At 45.7% G+C, this 22,923-nt stretch overlaps 1 protein-coding gene and 1 pseudogene across 1 annotated transcript in view; one reads left to right on the top strand and one right to left on the bottom strand.

Annotated features, from left to right (window-relative positions):
• ITGA9 (integrin subunit alpha 9) overlaps positions 1-22,923 on the top strand; it is a 286,676-nt gene that overhangs the window by 162,288 nt on the left and 101,465 nt on the right. Inside the window, exon 17 of the mRNA XM_029049589.2 lies at positions 20,848-20,924. Coding sequence (XP_028905422.1) covers positions 20,848-20,924 — 77 coding nt within the window. The remainder of the gene's footprint in view (positions 1-20,847; positions 20,925-22,923) is intronic.
• Positions 16,754-16,872, bottom strand: LOC114806204 (annotated as a pseudogene).

The raw sequence follows: 22,923 nt of genomic DNA, 5'->3' as shown, positions 1-22,923 counted from the left end.
TGGCACATAGTAAATGCTTAACACATGCCATTAAAAAAAAGGACATAGAGATAATAATGAGGCAGGAGCAGAAATTATTTAAAATTCTTGGTGTTTTGGACAGGAATAATGATTTCATACGTAACTGAAATCAAGGTCTGCCCTAGAGTTCCGTTGGTCTAGGGCTCAGAGAGTCTAAAAGTACAAACCTTCCTTTAAATAAATCATCTTTGCCTCATCACCACCACCATCATCAGCAGCAGTATTTATTGAGCAGTTACTATGTGCAGAGCACTGTACAAAGGGTTTGGGAGAGTACAACTGAGTTGTCAGACACGTTCCCTGCCCACAATCCCAGGTGCTTAGTACAGTGCTCTGCAGACAGTAAGCACTCAATAAATACGATTGAATGAATGAATGAATGAGCTCATGGTCTAGAGAGGGAGACAGACATTGATTGAACCTCCAGTCATTGCTTGAGGATTTATCGCTGTTCATTATTATCGCCAACATGGTATTTATTAAGCATTTTCTATCGCTTAATTATATTCTTTGAGCACTTACTATGTGTAGGGCACTGAACTACATGCTTGGGAGAGTACAATACAACAGAATTGAAAACCAAATTTCCTACCCAAATTTCCTAGCTTACAGTCTAGGGGGGAGATGGACACTAATATGAATAAATAATTTATAATACATTATTTAATCAATCAATTGTATTTAGTAAGGGCTTACTGTATGCATAGCACTGTACTAAGCATAGATGCATTTGCAGGGATTTTAGAGAAAGCTTCTGGAGGTCACAGATGTGTAGCGATGACAAGGATGGCACCAGGTTGTCTTTGAGAGGGACATACGGTGGGGATCTGGGGCATTGGTCAGTGATGGTTACCCTGAGGGCAGGTCTTAAAATCTGCTTTGACATGGTACGTTTGAAGCATCACCAACGGCTGATAAAACATCTCGGGTTTCTTCATCTAAAATCGTAACTGCAGGGCTCCTGCCGGCATTTGGACACGTCGTGGGCTATTAACTGGACACTAAAGTCTAGGCATGCCGGGGGGTGGCAGGCTGTTTCTCCATAATTAAATTTCCGTGAGGCTCTTGTAAACAAGGCTTCCGAGATCTCTTGTTGTAGCGACTGGTGTAGGTTACGCAGCGATGCTTATTTTCAGGTACGGTGTGCTTTCTTTCCATCTATATTGTTAGTCCTCAAAGATTGAGAGAGGGAATTGAGTTAAGGTAAGATGTTTTCCTCCTAGTGTCAGTAATACTAATAACAGCAATGGTGATTATGGTATTTGTTAAGTGCTTACTATGAATAATCAATCATAGTAACTAACCACACTCCATTGCTTTTCATTCATTCATTCAGTCGTATTTACTGAGCACTTATTATGTGCAGACCACTGTACTGAGCTCTTGGAATGTACAGTTCAGTAACAGATAGAGACAATCCCTGCCCAACAATGGGCTCACAGTCTAAACAGGGGAGACAGACATCAAAACAAAGCAAGTAGTCAGGCGTCAATACCATCATGATAAATAGAATCATAGGTATATACACATCATTAATAAAATAGAGTAATAAATAATATGTACAAATATGCCCAAGTGCTGTGAGGAGGGGAAGGGGGAAGAGCAGAGGGAGGGAGTAAGGGGGATGGGGAGGGGAGGAGGGGCAGAGGGAAAGGAAGGGCTGAGTCTGGTAAGGCCTCCTGGAGGAAGTGAGCTCTCAGTAGGGCTTTGAAGAGGGGAAGAGGGTTAGTTTGGCGGATGTGAGGAGGGAGGGCATTCCAGGTCAGTGATAGGACGTGGGCCAGAGGTCGACGGCGGCACGGGCGAGAACGAGGCACCGTGAGGAGTTTAGTGGCAGAGGAACGGAGTGTACGGGGTGGGCTGTAGAAGGAGAGAAGGGAGGTGAGGCAGGAGGGGGCCGGGTGATGGAGAGCTTTGAAGCCAAAAGTGAAGAGATTTGTTTCATGCGAAGGTTGATAGGCAACCCCTGGAGGTTTTTGAGGAAGGGAATGACATGCCCAGTGTGTTCCTGTAGAAAGACAATCCGGGTAGCGGAATGAAGAATAGACTGGAGCGGGGAGAGACAGGAGGATGGGACAGTAATCCAGTCGGGATATTATGAGAGTTTGTACCAGCAAGGTAAGAGTTTGGATGGAGAGGAAAGGGCAGATCTTGGCGATGTTGTGAAGGTGAGACCGGCAGGTTTTGGTGACGGATTGGATGTGTAGGGTGAATGAGAGAGCAGAGTCAAGAATGACACCAAGGTTGTGGGCCTATGAGACGGGAAGGATGGTAGTGCCATCCACAGTGACAGGGAAATCAGGGAGGGGACAGGGTTTGGGAGGGAAGGTAAGGAGCTCAGTCTTGGACATGTTGAGTTTTAAGTGGCTGGTTAAGTTGAGTTTTAAGTTCTGTAGTTGGGACTTTTGGGAGTTTTAAGAGTTGGGTTGAGTTTTAAGTCCTGAAGGCAGAAGGAGATACGAGCCTGGAGAGATGGGGAGAGAACAGGGGAGGAGATGTAGATTTGGGTGTCATCCGCGTAGAGATGATAGTTGAAGCCGTGGGAATGAATGAGTTCACCAAGGGACTGAGTATAGATAGAGAACAGAAGGGGACCAAGAACTGACCCTCTTGTAATAATAATATTTGATAAACACTTACTATGTGCCAGGAACTGTAATAAATGCTGTCCCACATGGGGCTCACAGTCTCAATCCCCATTTTACAGATGAGGTAACTGAGGCGCAGAGAAGTGAAGTGAGTTGCCCAGGGCCACAGAGCAGCAGGTGGCGGAGCCGGGATTAGAATCCAGGTTCTTCTGACTCCCTGTCAATCAGGATGTTTGGTAGGTAAAGCTACCCACAGTGCAGCTTGGCAGGACATAATGATTCAAGACAAATTTTGGGGAGCAATGTCTTGAAGACAGAGCTGTGTCCTGCGTCCAACCTGTTTAGCTCATATCTACCCCAGCGCTTAGTACAGTCCCTGGCACATTGTCAGCACTTAAGAAATACCATAAAAGAGAGAGAGACTGAAAAAAGGACAGCCAACCTGTTTTTACCCTGATTAATCTTTCCCTCAAAGATTGACTGAGGTGACTCATAATCACATCTCAGAATGGCCTAGTGGATGGAACACCAGCCTGGGGGTCAGAAGGACCTGCCTTCTAATCCTGGCTTGCCATTTCTCTGCTGTGGGCAAGTCACTTCACTTCTCTGTGCCTCAGTTCCCTCATGGGGATGAAGATTGTGACTCCCCTGTGGGAGAGGTGTTGTGTCCAACCCCATTTGCTTGTATCCCCCCCAAGCGCTTAATACAGTTCTTGGCACATAGTAAGTGCTTAACAAATATCATTATTACAAAAGCTCAGAGGAAAAGCCACTGGGTGCGGTTAGCTCCGAGGTCCTGGAAGTGCCTGGATTTCCTGCAGGACTCTCTACAAGAAGTCGGAAAACTTGGTTTGGGTGTACGATAGGTGTTTTCGTGGAACCCTCGGCCTCACCTGGGGTGGCTCTCAACTGTTGGGAAATGCAGTAAATCCGCTTCTCTTCCCACCGAGGAAATGTGGTTTCCCCTTCTCTTCCCTACAAATGTTTCACCACTTTCCACAGGACTTCTGCTAACCAAAGACTGCGTAACTGTGGACAGGACAGTGTAACACTTCCCAGCTTATGAACTCCTGTTCATGAATCAAATGGCCAAACCTGCTTACCAATATGGACCCATTCTGAGCCATATGGTCACATTTGCCTACCTGTATGGACCTCCCCCTCTTTCTTTTTTTTTTTTTAAATGTTGTTTGTTAAGCATTTACTATATTGGTGCAGCCACTGTACTAAGCGCTGGGGTAGATACGAAGTAATCAGGTTGGACACAGTCCATGTCCCATGTGGGCCTCACAGTCTTCAACCCCATTTTTCAGAGGAGGAAACTGAGGCACAAAAATGTGAAGTGGCTTGCTCCAGGTCACACAGCAGATAAGTGGCAAAGCAGGGATTAGAACCCAGGTCCTCTGACTCCCAGGCTCGTGCTCTTTCCACTAGACCATGCTGCTTCTCTTGTTCACTCACGGTGGTCCCCCCTTATAGTTGCTCTTTTGACAACAATTATTATTGTTTCTATTATTATTATTTTTTAAACCAGCATGGCCTAGTGGAAAGAGCACAGGCCTGGGAGTCAGAGGATCTGAGTTCCAATTCCTGCTCCGACAATTTTCTGCTTTGTGACCTTGGGTAAATCACTTAACTTCTCTGTGCCTTCGTTACCCCAACTGCAAAATGGGGATTGAGACTGAGTGCCCTATATGGGACATGGACTGTGTCCAACCTGTTTAGCTTTTATTCACCCCGGCTCCTAGTGCAGTGCCCGGCACATAGTAAGAACTTAACAAATACCATAAAAAAATGATATTTCCCAAGCCCAGCCCACCATCTCTTCTCCAACTAGGGGAGGGTGGGGTTGGAAGGGAGGGAGAGAGAGGGAAAGAGAGAGAGAGGTCTGACTCCCTCTATCCTGCCGCCCTTTTCCAATTCTCATTGGGAAATACAATTTTTCCCCTTTCCAGTTTCCTTCCCATCTCCAACAGAATCTAAGTTGGATTGTTTGGAAATCTTACAGATCTTACCACTGCCCAACACCAGCAGCCGGAGCACAACTGTACTTAAGATTTAAAAGACGCAGTTGCATTCCTTCTCAGATCATTCTCGGAGCCAATACGGAAAGAAAAGCAACATTCCCGAGCTAAGGGACTTGGAACCAAGACATTTGTTCCACCCAAAGAGGAATTTTGGGAGGTCCCATTAAGCATGGATTAAGGGGATAATCGCAAGTGTATCACTGAATTAGTGAGGCTCGTTAAATCCAGGTGTGCCTAGCACCAGACACTTGAACTTTGTGTTTTCTGGGCTTCCAAATGACGCTTTCCCAGACTAAGGAGAAACTGGAGATGCATTTTACCGTGTATGATGCCAGGGCAGTGGGGAAGAGAAGAGGAAGGAAAGCAAGTTGGATGTTACTTTAGAGCAGAATTATAGTGATAGGAGAGGAAATAATAATAATAGTGGCATTTGTTAAGCCTTACTATCCATCAAGCGCTGATCTAAGCACTGGGGAAGATACAAGATAATCAGGTCAGACACAGTCCCTGACCCACACAGGGCTCACAGAGTTTTAAAGCCACGGGGCATTTGTTAGATGGATTATGACATTTATTCAGTACATATTATGTCCTAAAGGCAGCTGTACATACAGATAGGACACAGCCCCTCTCCCACAATGGGCTCATTGTCTAGAGGAAGGGAAAAGCAGCGTGTACTGGTGGAAAGAGGACCTGGGTTCTAATCCCTGCTCTGCCATTTGCTTGCTGTGTGACCTTGCACCAGTCAGCTCACTTCTCTGGGCCTCAGTATCCTCAACTGTAAACTGGGGATTCAATCCTCTTCTGAACTACTTAGCTCGGTAGTCCCATGTGGGACAGAGACTGCATCCAACCTGATAATCTTGTATCTACCCCAGTGCTTGACACATCGTAAACACTTAAACAAAGACTATTAAAAAGAAAAGTATGGAAAAAATGCAAATTTGAAAATATCTTATGCCCAGATTACTGGACCTGCATGAGAACAGCAATTAACATCTTCCCAGCCCACAAGATCACAGAGTTTCAGAAGGGCCACCTCGGCTTCTAGTTGGAGGAAGTCATTAAAGACTGGGCAGGCTGTGACAGATCCTTAGTAAAATATTGTTCCTAGATAGAGAGATTGGGAAAGAGCCTGAGAAAAATGCTGTGAGAATTTTCTCTTGTTCCCCCTCCGTCATTTGGATGAAATAGGATAGTCTATGATCTGATCCCACAGGCCTTCCAGATGTTGATTTTTGTATTGGAAAAAAAAAAAAGGATTTTGTAAATCAATCCCCATCTAGAATAGGGAGCCAGTTTTCACACAAAGACCCTTTTCGTCCCCCCTCCTGGCCCCAAAATTGGGGGTGGCATGGGTCGGTTCCTGCTTTGTTTCTGAGATGCAGCATGGCCTAGAGGAAAGAATACAGTCCTGGGAGTCAGAGGACCTGGGTTCTAATCCCAGCTCCTCCTCTTATCTGCTCTGTGACCTTGGGCAAGACAATCAATCAATCATATGTATTGACCACTGTACTAAGCGCTTGGAACAGTACAATGAAGCAGAGTAGGAAGACGTGTTCCCTGCCCACCAGGAGCTTACAGTTTACAGTCACAATCTACAGCCTAGTTATTTAACATCTCCATGCCTCAGTTACCTCATGTGTAAAATGGAGATTAAATCCTCCTCCCTCCCAGTTGGACTGTGAACCTCATGTGGTAGAGGGACCGCATCCATTCTGATAATCTTGTATCTACCTCAGCACTTAGTACAGTGTCAGGCACCTAGTATGCTCTTAACAAGAACCCCCCAAAAAAGAAAAAAATTCCAAGGCAATTTAGAGGAAATGGTTGCCAAAAAGAGCCACTGAACCACATAGCAGAAGTTCTGGGGCAAAGAGTGTAGCAGGAATTCCACTTTTCCCTGGGTTTAATGGATGCTCCCTTTGCTTTTCTTCTCCCACTTCTCTTCGATGCTTTCCACCTTTATAATAAAGTTGGTATTTGTTAAGTGCTTACTATGTGCAGAGCAGTGTTCTAAGTGCTGGGGTAGATACAGGGTAATCTAGTTGTCCCACGTGAGGCTCATAGTTAATCCCCATTTTCCAGATGAGGTAACTGAGGCACAGAGAAGTTAAGTGACTTGCCCACAGTCACACAGCTGACAAGTGGTAGAGCTGGGATTCAAACTCATGACCTCTGACTCCCAAGCCCAGGCTCTTTCCACTAAGCCACGCTGCTTCTCTAATCTGTCTTGCACCTCTCCTCTCCTTGCTGCTCTTCTCCTCTCCCCCACATCTCTTTCATTCTCTTCTTCAGCCCTCAGCACCCTCCCCAATAATAATGATGGTATCTGTTAAGCACATACTATGTGTCCAACTCTGTTCTAAGCACAAGCTAATCAGATTGGCCACAGTCCGTGTCCCACATGGGGCTGAGTCTTAATCTCCATTTTATAGATGAGGTAACTGAGATACAGAGAAGTGAAATGATTTGCCCAAGGTCTCACAGCAGACAAATGGAGGAGCCAGGATTAGAATCCAGGTCCCTCTGACTCCCAGGTCGGTGCCCATTCACTCCTAATGATAATGATGATAATGGTATCATGGCTTGGGAGAGTACATTTTTATTATAATGGTATTCTTTTTGCACGTCTTATGTGCCAAACACTGTGCTAAGTGCTGAGGTTGACATAAAATAATCAAGATAGACACAGCCCTCTCCCTACCTTACTCTCCAGCTATCATTCCCCTCCACCTCTCTTATGTACCTGTTCCAGGCTCTCATCTACTCTTAGACAAACTCGCCTCTATCCCTGTTGCTCTAATAATAATAATAATAATAATAATAATGATAGTGTTTATTAATGCTTACTATGTGCCAAGCACTCTACTAAACACTTGAGTAGATACAGGATAATCAGTCCTCATATGGGGCTCGCGGTCTAAATAGGAGAGAGCACAGATATTGAAACCCCATTTTGCAGATGAGGGAACTGAGGGACAGAGGAGTGAAGTGACCTAGCCGAGGTCACACAGTGGGCAAATGGCAGAGCTCGTATTAGAACCCAGGTCCTCTGACTCTCAGGCCCATCCTCTTCCCACAAGGCTACACTGCTTCTTTAGTAGCAGTGGCCCCAGCCATTAGCAAACAGCTACCAATTCCCACGCCAACCCTCACCCGTTTGGCTGGAGGCCAACTATTGTTGTGGGAAACATACAAAAGAGGAGAGCTAGCCCCTATCCTGGGAAACAATTCCCCGGAGTAATTTTTGGGAAAAGCTGGCCCAGTGGAGCAGCCTGGCTTGGGAGTCAGTGAACCTGCATTCTAATCTCAGCTCTGCCGCTTGCCAGCTGTGTGAACTTGGGCAAGTCACTTCACTTCTTTGTGTCTTAGTTTTCTCATCTAAAATGGGAATTCAGTAACTGTTCTCCCTCCTACTTAGACTGTGAGCCCCATGAGGAACATGGATGATGTCTGACCTGATTAACTTGTATGTACCCCAGTGATTAAGAACAGTGCTTCGCACCAAGTAAGCACTTAAACGCCTCCCCCCATTATTATCATTTAAAACCTCATTCTCCTAGCCTTGCCCGTCCCACCCTTCAACTCGAAAACCCCAAGCGTCGTTGGTAGTGAACTCTCCCGAGTGCTTAGAGCAGTGCTCTGCACACGGTAAGCGCTCAATAATATCATTGATTGATCGATTCGATCACCCTTTGGCCTGGCTTTTGGCTTATTTCGAGGATGAGCCCCTGAAAGTGAACTTGGGTGAAGCTTTTGGTCAGATGCAGCAGTGTGATTCAGTCACGGTGGTTCAGGCCTCGGTGGCAGGGTGGCCCAGTGGTTAGACCCTGGTCCTGGAAGTCAGAAGAACCTGGGTTCTAATCCTGGCTCCACCATTGCTTGTCTGCTGTGTGATCTTGGGCAAGTCACTTCCCTTCTCTCTGCCTCAGTGACCTCATCTGAAAAATGGGTACTTGAGACTGTGAGCCCCACAGACTTAGTACAGTGGTCGGCACATGATAAGAGCTTAATAAACACCACGATTATTATCGTTATCGGTTGTCGGCGATGGGGGAAAGCTTTGGGAACTGGCAGCAGTTGGGATGGAAAATATTGTTATCCCGAGGCTCCGCTGACCTTAATATGACCTTTGGAAATGAGGGTGCCTTTAAAAATATTCCTACAAGAATTAGAGCCCTGAATTCCATTAAACTCTGTTTTCATTTACTCCTTTGAATGCCTTGGCCTCATCATTCCAGGGAAACAATCCCTCCTCTTAACCATTCATAGTAATATAATAACTGTGGTGTTTGTTTAATGCTTACTATGTGACAGGCACTCTACTAAGCGTTGGAGTGGATACAGGCAAATCACATTGGACACAGTCCCTGTCCCACATGAGGCTCATAGTCTTATCCCATTTTACAGATGAGGTCATGGAGACATAGAGAAGCGAAGTGACTTGCCCAAGGCCACATAGATAAGTGGCTGAGCTGAGATTGGAACCCATGACCTTCTGACTCCTAGGCCCATGTTCTATCCACTATTCATTCAGTCCTATTTATTAAGCACTTACTGTGTGCAGAACACTGTACTAAATGGTTGGGAGAGTACAATGCAATAATAAGCAGACACATTCCCTGCCCACAACGAACTTATCATACTACACTGCCTTACTACTAGTTTCCCTAACTCTTAGCAAACTGCTGCCAATTCTTATCCATTCCTCATCTGCTCCTGGTCACCCGATCGTCAGTTTCTCATTAGAGTGGCCACTAGTCCAGTTTTATACGAGGTCATCTAGATAAAGCACAGACACCTTCCTATCAGACTGAAACAGGCTCAGAGGGCAGGGATCATGTCTACCAACTCTGCTTTACTCTTCCAGGTGCTTAATTCGGCGATCTGCACAGAGTAAGCTCTCAATCAATACTACTGTTCGATTAATTAATGGAACAGCTGTGCCTGACCTGAACCCCAAGGAATGAATTGAAGAGTTGGTTTTTTTTAATCGTATTTGTTAAGTGGTTACTCTGTGCCAGATGCTGTACTAAGCGCTGGCACATAATTACATGATAGGGCAAGCAATCCTATTTTTTGAGCACTTACTCTATACAGAGCACTGTACTAAGTGCTTGGGAGACTACAGTATAACAACACATTGTTTTAACAATGTAACGGACACACTCCCTGTCCACAGAGAACTCGTGGTGTTAATCCCCATTTTACAGATGAAGTCACTGACGCATAAAGAAGTTCAGTGACTTGCCTAAAGTCACACAGGATTCAAATGGCGGAGGCAGGATTAGAACCCAAGTCCTCTAGTTCCAGCTCTGCCATTTCTCTGCTGGGAGGGTTCTTTTCTGGAACTCAAGGGTGAGAATTTGCAATAGAGGAGTTAGAATATAACCTCTTTGGAGGCAATGAATGTGTCTTGTGTCTTGTGCTGCTATTGTCAAGGCTTAGTTCAGTGCATTACATTCAGTGCGTTAGAGAAGCAGCCTGGCTCAGTGGATAGAGCCTGGGTTTGGGAGTCAGAAGCCAAGGGTTCGAATCCCGGCTCTGCCACTTGTCAGCTGTGTGACTGTGGGCAAGTCACTTCACTTCTCTGTGCCTCAGTGACCTCATCTGTAAAATGGGGATTAAGACTGTGAGCCTCACATGGGACAACCTGACGACCCTGTATCTACCCCAGCGCTTAGAACAGTGCTCTGCACATAGTAAGCGCTTAACAAATACCAACATTATTATTATTATTATTATTATTGTTCAGTAATTCAATAAATGCCATCATTTTTACTGTAGTAGAAATTTTGATATTTTTCTACATCAAAGAAGCCTTTTCAGCTTCGAGTGTTTTTCAACAGGTCTTAGGTACTCAATGACCTAAGGAGATGATAGTTTCGATTTTCAAAAGACCTGTCTGCTCAGATCTCTGAGTGTGTATCTAAGCATAGGAAAATGATGGAAAGTCCTGAACAGGTCAATGAAATGCAGTTGGTGTCACAAAATGTGGAAAGAGTACGGTACTGGGTGACGGCTACCTTACTGCTACAGGCTCTCCTTATATCCCGGCTAGACTACCGTGTCAGCCTTCTCTCTGACCTCCCTTCCTCCTCTCTCGCCCCGCTCCGGTCTATTCTTCACTCTGCTGCCCAGCTCATCTTCCTGCAGAAACGATCTGGGCGTGTCACTCCCCTTCTTAAACAACTCCAGTGGTTGCCTATCGACCTCCGCTCCAAACAAAAACTCCTCCCTCTAGGCTTCGAGGCTCTCCATCACCTTGCCCCTTCCTACCTCTCCTCCCTTCTCTCTTTCTACCGCCCACCCGCACGCTCCGCTCCTCCGCCGCCCACCTCCTCGCCGTCCCTCGGTCTCGCCCATCCCACCGTCGACCCCCGGGCCGCGTCCTCCTGCGGTCCCGGAACGCCCTCCCTCCTCACCTCCGCCAAACTGATTCTCTTCCCCTCTTCAAAACCCTACTTAAAACTCACCTCCTCCAAGAGGCCTTCCCAGACTGAGCTCCTCTTCTCCCTCTACTCCCTCTGCCACCCCCCCTTTACCTCTCCGCAGCTAAACCCTCTTTTCCCCCTTTCCCTCTGCTCCTCCACCTCTCCCTTCCCATCCCCACAGCACTGTACTCGTCCGCTCAACTGTATATATTTCCATTATCCTATTTATTTTGTTAATGAATTGTACATCACCTTGATTCTATTTAGTCGCCATTGTTTTTACGAGATGTTCTTCCCCTTGACGCTATTTATTGCCATCGTTCTCATCTGTCCGTCTCCCCCGATTAGACCGTAAGCCCGTCAAACGGCAGGGACCGTCTCTATCTGTTGCCGACTTGTTCATTCCAAGCGCTTAGTCCAGTGCTCTGCACATAGTAAGCGCTCAATAAATACTATTGAATGAATGAATGAAAGGAGATCTGGATTCTAAAGGCCACTCCATCTTCTGCCTGCATTGTGACTTCGGGGAGGCCAATTCACTAGATCTCTGTGCCTCGGTGTTCTCATCTGTAAAAATGGGGTTTTGATACCTGTTCTCCCTCCCCTTTAGACTGTGAAATCACTATGCAGGATTATCTTGGATCTACCCCAGGGCTTGGCACATAGTAAACACTGAACAAATACCAAATTACTAAATGGTGTTTGCTCTACTCTGCTTCTTTGAAAGTGCCAGATTTAGAGATTCATTCCAAGAAAAAAAAAATGCTTCCCCTCCTCTTCTCACCAAGCTTTTACTGCCTCTATTTGAGGGAATAAAGGCCTGCAGTTCTGAAAGCACGCCGTTCACTGAGCATGGACTCCAGGTGAGGTTTTGTTGATTCAGGCCAAAGAGATTTCCTGCTGGGTGGGTCATTAGTAGCTCTAAGGTTTGTTTTCTTGTGAATGCACGCATGCCTGTTGAGAGAGAGGGAGTGGAGATGGGGCAGAGGTGGTGGATAGGTGGAAGAAGACGGAGATATCTATATGGATTTATCTAAACATCTCTCTCTCTCTCTCTCTCCTATTTCTCTACTGTCTAAGCAGCGTGGCTCAGTGGAAAAAACCCGGGCTTGGGAGTCAGAGGTTGTGGGTTCTAATCCCGGATCTGCCGCTTGCCACCTGTGTGACTTTAGGCAAGTCACTTAACTTCTCTGTGCCTCAGTTGCCTCATCTGTAAAATGGGGATTAAAACTGTGAGCCCCACATGGGACAACCTGCTCACCTTGTATCCCCCCAGTGCTTAGAACAGTGCTTTGCACATAGTAAGCACTTAACAAATACCACCATTTATTTTTTATTTTTATCTATCATCTCTTTATGTCCCTATATATCTATTATCTATTATATCTACCAAAATATCTATTTATCTATACCTTTGGATATAGATATATAAGTAGAGAGAGAGAGAATGCTTTTGTTTTCTTGGGAATGTACACATGCCTGTAGAGAGAGGGGGAGGAGGTGGGGCAGAGTTGGTGGAGAGGTGGAAATATCTCTCTCTCTATCTCTCCATTAATCTATCTGTCTCTGTATCTATTCATTAAGAGAGAATGCTTTTGTTTTCTTGTGAATGTACACATGCCTCTTGAGAGAGAGGAAGAGGAGATGGAATCAGATGAGATTAGACCGTGAGCCCGTCATTGGGCAGGGATCGTCTCCGACTGTTGCCGAACCGTACAGTCCGAGTGCTTAGTACTTAGTGCTTAGTACTGAGCACATAGAAAGTGCTCAATAAGTACTATTGAATGAATGAAAGCAGAGATGGTGGATGGATGGAAGAAGGTGGAGAGGGACAGAGAGAGAGAGCATATACTTTTCTTGTGAATGTTCACATGCCTTTTGTTTTTTAAAAAAATTTCATGGTATTTGTTAAGCTCATTGTTAAATCCATTTGTTAATCATGGAAAAAATGTTCATGGTATTTGTTAAGCGCTCACTTTGTGCCAGGCACTGTACTAAGTGCGGGGGGTAGGTACTAGCATTTGTTAAGTCCATTTGTTAGTAGGTAAGCTCATTCGTTAAGTCTATTTGTTAATCACGGAAAAAATTTTCATGGTATTTGTTAAGCGCTCACTTTGTGCCAGGCACTATACTAAGTGCCGGGGCAGGTACTAGCTAATCAGTTTAGAGGCAGTCCAAGTGCAACATGGAGCTCACGGTCTTAATCCCCATTTTACAGATGAGATAACTGAGGCACAAAGAAGTGAAGCGACTCACCTAAGCTCTCACAGCAGACAAGTGGCAGACTAGGGAATAGAACCCATATCCTTCTGACTCCCAGTCCCACTAGGTCAAGCTACTTCGTTAGCCCATGCTGCCTACTGAGAGGGGAATTGGGGAGTGAGATGGAGAGGTAGAAGAAGATGGGGTCGGGGGGAGGAGAGAGAGAGAGATGTAGCACATGCTTTTGACATCTGGGCTGAGTCGCCCCGATAATTGTCATGCCCTGTGGGATACACTTGATGTTTGTTCATTCAAAAGTAGATTGGAAACACATGAACTGACATGCGGGTTGGAGCAGAGTCGGTCAGTCAGTCAGTTGTATTTATTGAGCGTGCACTTGAGAGAATACGGTATAACGATAGACACCTTCCCTGCCCACAACAAACTTACAGGCTAGAGGAGGAAAACCCGCTTCCTCTACCTTCCATCCAGAGTTGTCAGAGAATGTGGGTCTTTCGCTGGTGGAAGTGTGGTTGGGTGGTGGGCTCAACTCTGTCTGCCCACTTCTCCAGGTACCCGTCACAACCCTTTCCTCCCACCCAATTGGCTAGACCTAGCCAAAATGAATTTCCAAACACCCACGGACGTTTCCTCGTTCAACTGGCCCTGCCAGCAAACTCAATTCGATGTTAATACTTCCTTCACCCGGAGACTGGCTGGTGCCAAAGTTATGTTGAAAAGAATCCTCGCAAAAATCTCCCGACTGGGATCCATTTGACGACTCCTGTCAGAATAAGGAACACTTTCAGCTTGACCAGAAGGATGTCGGAACTCGAAAAAGTTGGCGAGGTGGGAAGCAAGTAGTTTGCCTTGAGGAGAGAGAGGTTTTCGTTTGGGCTTTTGAGTTCCAGTTTGTCTTGCAAAGAAAAATGTTCTCCTTGCAGAAGTTCTGTGGGACGGACAGGTTTGTCCATATGTCTTGGTTTGAGTTACAGTGTGGCTTAGTGGAAAGAGGCTCGGGCCTGGGAGCCAGAGGACCTGTGATCTAATCCCGGCTCTGCCGCTTGCCTGATGTGTGACCCTGGACAAGTCATTTCAATTCTTTGGACCTCAGTTATAATGATGCTGATGATGGCATTGGTTAAACACTTACAGTGTGTCAAGCCCTGTTCTAGGTGCTAGGGTAGATACAAGATAATCAGGTTGAACACAGTTCCTGTCCCACATGGGGCTCACAGTCTTCATCCCCATTTTACATATGAGGTGACTGAGGCCCAGAGAATAATAATAATAATAATTGTGGTATCTGTTAAGTGCTTACTGTGTGCCAGGCACTGTACTAAGCGCTGGGGTAGGTGAATCCCGGCTCTAGCACTTGTCAGCTGTGTGACTGTGGGCAAGTCGCTTAACTTCTCTGTGCCTCAGTTCCCTCATCTGTAAAATGGGGATTAATAATGTTGGTATTTGCTAAGCGCTTACTATGTGCAGAGCACTGTTCTAAGCGCTGGGGTAGATACAGGGTAATCAGGTTGTTCCACGTGAGGCTCACAGTTAATCCCCATTTTACAGATGAGGTAACTGAGGCACAGAGAAGTTAAGTGACTTGCCCACAGTCACACAGCTGACAAGTGGCAGAGGTGGGATTCGAACCCATGACCTTTGGCTCTTTCCACTAAACCATGGATTAAGACTGTGAGCCTCACGTGGGACAACCTGATTACCCTGTATCTACCCCAGCGCTTAGAACGGTGCTCTGCATATAGTAAGCGCTTAACAAATACCAACATTATTATTATTATTACAAGCAAATCGGGATTGAAACAGTCCCTGTCTCACATGGGACTCACAGTCTCAATCCCCATTTCACAGATGAGGTAACTGAGGCACAGAGAAGTAAAGCGACTTGCCCAAGGTCGCACAGCAGATAGGTGGTGGAGTCAGGGTTAGAACCCATTACTTTCTGATGCCCAGGCTCGTACTCTATCCACTACGCCATGCAGAGAAGTGGTGACTTGCCCAAGGTCACAGCAGACAAGATGAGGATTCGGGATTAGAACCCAGATCCCTCTGACTCCCAGGCCCATGCTCCGACCGCTAAGCCACACTGCTTCTCATAATTAATTCTTTAAATGTAGCAGGGTGCCTGAGCCAGGAGCTTGTAAAGACCCCACTCTTCTGCCACTCAATCAATCAATGGATCTTATTTGTCAATCAATCAACCAGTCATATTCATTGATCATGTCTTTGTACAATCAATCCATCAATCAGATTTACCGAGCACTTACTATATGCAGAGCACTATACTAAGCACTTGGGAGAGTCCATTAAAACCAAGTTAGTAGACACTTTTCCTGGCCACAATGAGCTTTGAGTCTATGTAGAGAGATTGTGAGCCTTATGTGGGACGGGAACTGTGTCCAACCCAATTAGTTTGTATCTACCCAAATGCTTAGTACAGTGCCTGGAACATAGTAAGCACTTAACAAATCCCACAGTTATTATTATTATCGCCATTATTATTAGGTGTCGGCAGGACGTTTAAGTAGAGGTGTCCTGAAGGCAGGAGGAAATGCGAGACTGCAGAGAAGGAGAGAGATCAGGGCTGGGGAGATAGATTTGGGAATTAGCCAGTTCGAGATTGTTGTTGAAGCCATGGGAGTAAATGAGTTCTCCAAGGGGGTGGATGTAAATGGAGAATCCAAGGGGACCCTAACCCTAACATCCCCCCCAGATTATAAACTCACTGTGGGCGGGGAACCTGTCTGTTGATTGTTGTATCGTACTCTCCCAACTGCTTAGTACAGTGCTCTGCAGACAGTAATCATTCAATGAATATGACTGAATGAACTGATAGGGTGCCACAAAATGGCTGCAGGGATGTCAACCTGTTCTGCTGTGCGTCCCGTGTAACACTCGGGGCATTATGTGTGTCTCCTCATATTGGTGACGTGGCAGGGGGCTGGCACCTGGCTTACCCTTGCTTTCCGATTTCCCAATGATGGTGGTAGGAATACCAGCCCCTTCCAGATACAGTTCTGCCACCATACTGAGGGAGGGAAGAGGAGTACATCGCTTCCCCTAAGTTTGACTTTCAGGAAGTACTATTTCTAGACAAGAAAGTACAGTCCTTATCACAGGGGAGCTCCCATCCTTGAGGAAAAATCTTAAAATGACTCAGAGTGAGAATAATGTTGGTATTTAATAATGTTGGTATTTGTTAGATGCTTACTATGTGTAGAGCACTGTTCTAAGCGCTGGGGTAGATACAGGGTGATCAGGCTGTCCCACGTGAGGTTCACAGTCTTCATCCCCATTTTACAGATGAGGTAACTGAGGCACAGAGAAGTTAAGTGACTTGCCCACAGTCACACAGCTGACAAGTGGCAGAGCTGGGATTCGAACCCATGACATCTGACTCCCAAGCCCATGCTCTTTTCCACTGAGCTACGCTGCTTCTCAAAAAAAAAAATACAAAAAAAAAATACAACACCCGGTATTCCCAGGCGGAATCCCATCCAAGTACTAACCAGGCCCGACCCCGCTTAGCTTCCAAGATCAGATGAGATCGGGCGCGTTCAGGGTGGTATGGCCATAGACAGAAGTGTAACCTATTGGAAAGGGCACAGGCCTGGGAGTCAGAAGGACAGGGTTCTAATCCTGACTCCACCACTGGTCAGCTGTGTGACCTTGGGCAAATCACTGCGCTTCTCTAGGCCTCAGTTCCCTCATCTTTAAAATGGGGAGTAAGACTGTGAGCCCCAGACCCCAGGGACTCTGTCCAACCTCATTAGCTTGTATCTACCCCAGTGCTTTGTACAGTGCCTGGTGCATAGTAAGTGTTTAACAAATAGCATTAAAAAAATTAGTAGACAAAGCCCCGTCCTAATAGGTAGATGTCACGGTGCAAATCATCCTGGCTTTGGATTTGGATTTCCACCTGATGGAGCTATCTGGACTCATGCCAAGAGCTGATTAAAAAATCATAATTGTGGTTTCTGTTAAGCACTTATGCTGTGCAGACACAGTACGAAGTACTGAGGTGGTTACAAGCAAATCAGGTTGGACGCAGTCCCCGTCCCACATGGGGCTCACAGTCTTAATCCCCATTTAACAGATGAGGTAACTGAGGCACAAGGCCACACAGCAGACAAATGGTGGAGCCAGGATTAGAATTCATGACCTTCTGACTCCCAGGTCTGTGCTTTAGCCACTATGCCACATTGCTTCTTGTCCCATATGGCACCAGCCTGACAGGCTGCAATGGAGGGAAGGGAATGGGCATCTCAGCTGGCACTGAAGGGAAGGGACAAGGCTGCCGAGAAAGTGGTTGTTATCATCCAAGCACTAGGTACAGTACTCAGTACACAGCGAGTGCTCAATAAATGCCACTGACTGATTGTTTCATCCACTATTTGCTGGTCGGGCTCTCTGGGTGCCAGCCTATGGGGGTGAGAGGGAAGAGGGTAGTCTTGTCTTTTCTTATCCTGTCGAGGCTTGTACTTTCTCCACGTTACTTCTCACTCCGAGTTATTTCTAGATTTCTCCTCCAGGATGGAAGCTCCCCTTTGGTAGGGACTGTCTCTGTATTTGATGTTTTTTCTGTAATCCTCAAACCCCTCGGATAAAATCCTGCTACATGGAGGTGCTTCAACACTCTGTCCATAGATGGTGACTGTTTGTGTTACGGGTGTTGTGGTTCCCTCTCCTTCAAAGAAAACACAAACGATACTAAGCCTTGGGAGACTTCCCGTTTCTTTCAGGATCCTGGTGGTTTGGGGAGGAACAGGGACTCTTAGTTCCAATTTCAGCTCCTTACCTGGCCCGCTGCAGGACACTGGTCATCACTGATTCAATCAATTGTAATTATTGAGCACTTGCTGTGTGCAGAGAGCTGTACTAAGAGCTTGACAGAGTACAATATAACACGATTGGTAGACATGGCTCCTGCCCCTAAAGAGCTTAAAGTCTAGGGGGGAGGCAGACATTAATCTAAATAAATAAATGACAGAAACGTACATAAGTGCTGTGGGACAGAGGGTAAGGTGAATACCAAGTGCCAAAAGGATACAAAATACCCAGGTGTGTGGCCTAGGTTTTCTTGTAACTCTCCCAATCGCTTAGTACAGTGCTCTGCAAACAGTAAGTGCTCAATAAATATGATTGAATGATCGAATGAATGTTCTAACTGACAATAGATTGGTGATTTCTCTGATTTTACACCCGGGCACCTCAAATTTAACTGGGTTGTCTTGACCCTCTCAGACAGAGGAGGATTCATTTCAGAACAGGAAAGGGGGTTGCAGACGGTGGTGAGGAAATGCTTTTGTCAAGCCAGGAACAGGAAACAGAAACAGCTGTCCATCTATCACACTGGAGAGGAGCATAAAGATAAGGGCATTAGAGGGATGCGGAGCTGGAATGGTCATTCTTAAGAGGTCAACCAACCCATCCCGCTGCCATCTGGCTGGATTTTCGAAGAAGCCATCTTGTTTTTACAAACTTCATAGAAGGAGTCTCTCCCCAGTGGCCCATTCCGACATTCAGAGCCCCTTCATTCTTCATTAGCTCTAGCTTGAAATCTTGTCTGCTTCAGGAGAATCCCTTTTCCTCTCTCTGTGTCTTCAGTCGTTTGGACAATGGGTAGTCTGCTCTTGGTACTCTTCCAAGTGCTTAGTACAGTGCTCTGCACACTGTAAGCGCTCAGTAAATACCATTGATTGATTGATTGGTCAAAGTCTCCAAGAAGTCTGATAGCTCGCTATAGTTTACTCTCTCAAATGCTTAGTACAGTGCTCTGCACACAGTAAGTGCTCAATAAATACAGTTGGTTCATGAGTCACTAATCTGGCACATAGCTGTAACGTGGCTCTTGGCAGATTTCATTAATTCGTTCATTCAATTATATTTATTGAGCATTTACTGTGGGCAGAGAACTTCACTAAGCACTTGAGGGTATAATATAACAATAAACAGACACATTCCCTGCCCACAACAAGCTTACAGTCTTGTTAGATTGCTTTGTCTTCCACACCAAAATGAAGGCCCTCGGGAAAACCTCCATTTTCTCTGCGGGCCTTCCTCGAGTCTCTTATTTGTAATCGAGAAAGGGATCGTTGGCTAGGGCACTTGATGCTGTGAGGAAATGGGGCCCTGTCACGGGCACTGTTTCAATGGCGGCCCTGTCTCCGACTGGGCTCCCCCACCTCCGCCAGTAGACTGGAGCATTTATTGGAGCCAAGAGTTCAGCCTTCCTAAATACCAGCAAAGCAGGCTTGGATCTCCGTCTGTGGAAAAAAATGGCCAAAAAGAACCAAACTTCTCCAGGGTAAATAAGAAAGTTGCCAGTTGCCAAGACCACTCAGGCTGGGGAGATCGATTTACCAGAAAATCCCTTTGGGCTACAAATAGAATTCAGTTGAAACCAAATCTCTGTCCCTGAGATTTAGATGATGGTATTTTTTAAGCACTTCTTATTCTCCATGCCCTCTTCCAAGTGCTCGGGTAGATACAAACGTATCAAGTTGTACACAGGGCCTGTCCCACATGTAAAGCACGGTCTTAATCCCCATTTTACAGATGAGGTAACTAGGCACAGAGAAGTGAAATGACTTGCCCAAAGTCACACAGCAGACAAGTGGCAGTGTGGGATTTTAGAACTCAGATCCTTCTGACTCCCAATGAGGATATCACTAAGCATTCCTTTCCCTTATTTTCCCAGTCTTCTTTCTTTACCCCTTCCCATGGGGGAGCAAACAAGTGATCTTATTAAAAAAAACCTCTCGTGAGGAGATTTGCTAAGAACTGAAATATATTTATTTATATTGTCTATGTCCCCCTCTAGTCTGTAAACTCATTGCAGGCAGGGACTATGTCTACTAATTTTGTCGTATTGTACTCTCCCAAGAGCTTAATACAGTGCTCTGCACACAATAAGGGCTCAGTGAATACAATTGATTGATTGATTAGGGTTATGTTCCCAGAGCTGGTCCTAACAAGGCTCAGGGAATTGAAGCCTAAGTAAATTGGGATGTTAGGATTGCCTGGATTGTGGATACCGAGGCAGTGGTGGTAAGGAGGGGAAAGGAGCCAAAACATCTCCCCCTTTTTGCCCCCGTTACCCTGGAGGGAGACAGGAGAGGTTGTTGCCTTTTTTTATTGGTACCTGTTAAACTCTTACTACATGCCAGGCACTGTTCTAACCACTGAGGAAGATACAAGCTAATCAGGTTGAACAGTCTACATCCCACAAACGTCTCGCAGTTTTAATCTCCATTTTACAGATGAGGAAATTGAACCACAGAGAAGTGAAGCACCTTGTTCTGCCTCCTTCCTAGCTGCCCACTTCCTTAGGGTGAAGGCCCAGAACTTGCCCAAGTCAGTGTCGAGGTTCAAAGGCAAAGTGGAGACCTGCGGAGTGCAACTATATGGCATTGGATTATTTCTGATTTGTTTTCTTATAAAAATCAAGTTCCTCCCCTGCTTTCTTGGTCATTAGGCAATGCTGCTTCTCTTTTGTAAAACCCTCAAAGCCTCGCCTGGAGTCTAATGCTGCCGTGTGCTCTCTTTCCACAGACGGTTTTTGAGAGGAACTGTCAATCGGACGACTGTGCAGCAGATCTGAAACTTCAGGGCAAACTGCTGCACTCCAGGTGGGTCTTGTCTTGTTTTATGCTGTCAAGTCTTTTCCTACCCATAGCGACTCCATGGACACATCTCTCCCAGAAGGCCCCACCTCCAACTACAATCTTTCTGGTAGTGAATCCATAGAGTTTTCTTGGTAAAAATCCAGAAGCGGTTTCTTCTGCCTAGTAAACTTGAGTCTCCACCCTTCATTCTCTCCCATGCCCCTGCTGCCCAGCACGGGTGAATTTTGAATTGTAGCAGATGGCCTTCCACTCGCTAGCCCTGCCCGAGCTAGGAATGGAATGGTTAGGCCTCTGCTTTACTCTCCTCCTATAGCTGAGTTGGGTAGAGTACTGGAAACTCTCCATATGAGATCCTGAGAGGGACCAGGTGGGTAAACCTCTTCTAATATTAACAACAATAATAATAATGCTACTTGTTAAGTGCTTACTATGTGCCAACCTCTACTCTAAGCTCTGGGGTAGATACAAGTTAAGCAGTCTGGACACAGTCTCTGTCCCACATGGGGCTCACACTCTTAATCCCCATTTTACAGATTAGGTAATTGAGGCCCAGAGAAGTTAAGTGACTTGCCCAAGGTCACACAGCAGACATGTGGGGGAGTCAGAATTAGAACCTAGGTCCTTCTGCCACCTCCATCCTAGCTGCCCACTTCCTTGGGGTGAAGATCCGCAACTCGTCCAAGACACTGTTGAGGTTAAAAGGCAAACTGGAGACCTATGGAGTGCAACTATATGGCACTGGATAATTTCTAGTTTTAGTTTTCTTACAAACATCATAGTTCCTCCCCTGCTTTCTTGGTCATCTTTTAAATGATTCACTTTCGATTCTCCGGGAGAAAATCTGGCTTCACCTGCTCCTCTAGACAGTAAACTCATTATGGGCAGGGATTGTTTCTACTAATCCTGTTGTATTAGTACTCTCCCAAGAGTTTAGTACAGTGCTCTGCACACAGTAAGCGCTCAATAAATCACATTGATTGATTGATGGATCCTCTGAAACCCTACAATTTTGCAGAAAGGAATAGGCAAGATGAGCACAAGCCCTTTAGGAGTCCAATCGATCAGTAATATTTGTTAATAATGATAATAATAAAGGCATTTATTAAGCCCTTACTATGTACCAAGCACTGTAATAAGTGCTGGGGTAGATACAGGGTAATCAGGTTATCCCATGTGGGGCTCACAGTCTTAATCCCCATGTTACAAATAAGTAACTGAGTCACAGAGAAGATAAGTGGCTTACCCTTTGTAAAGAAGGAGATACACAGCAGACAAGTGGAGGAACCTGGATTAGAACCCATGTCCTCTAACTTTCAAAGCCGTGCTCTTTCCACTTAGCCATGCTGAGCACTTACTTCATGCTGAACATTGTACTAAGTGCCTGGGAGAGTACGATAGAGCAGAGTTGATAGAAACGTTCGCTTCCCACAAGGAGCTTACAGTCTAGACAGATACTTTGATTAATTCAGGATTTTCTAACTCAGCCCTTGAATTGCTCAGGTTAAAGGGGAAACTATCACAAGCCTTCTGTTTCCTTTCTTTCCAGTTTTTCAGTGCTCACTTTCAGGACTGAAGTTGCTGATGTTGAATTATTCCCAGGGGTTTCCTGTTTGATTTGATTTTCTGGTGGAATTTTTAGCTCTGGGGCAGGAAGGTGAGGGGGAAAGGTCTGCTACCATATCACAAAGACTATGACATCAGCAGATATAGATATGAATTTCGCATAGGATTGCATTGTGCACCGTGGCGATAATTGGGTAGATAGACTTCTGTTGGACAATAGAGCCGTTCTTCCACATGGGCATCAAAACCCGGAAAAGTTCCTGGCTTGTGAGCCAGGAACTGAAAAGAACAAATCTTTTCCAACACAGGGCGATCCAAATGAAGAAGCAACTTAGGTTCTGATCCGGATTAACCTTTAAAGTGCTAAAAACAACTCAGCTGGATTTTAAAGTTTTCCAATAATGGAAGGAGAGAATGAGGCAGAATTCTTTCCCCGCCT

This window comes from Ornithorhynchus anatinus, chromosome 21 (assembly GCF_004115215.2).
Source record: "Ornithorhynchus anatinus isolate Pmale09 chromosome 21, mOrnAna1.pri.v4, whole genome shotgun sequence".
In the NCBI taxonomy this organism is placed as follows: domain Eukaryota; kingdom Metazoa; phylum Chordata; class Mammalia; order Monotremata; family Ornithorhynchidae; genus Ornithorhynchus; species Ornithorhynchus anatinus.
This window is presented reverse-complemented; position numbering and strand designations above follow the sequence as displayed.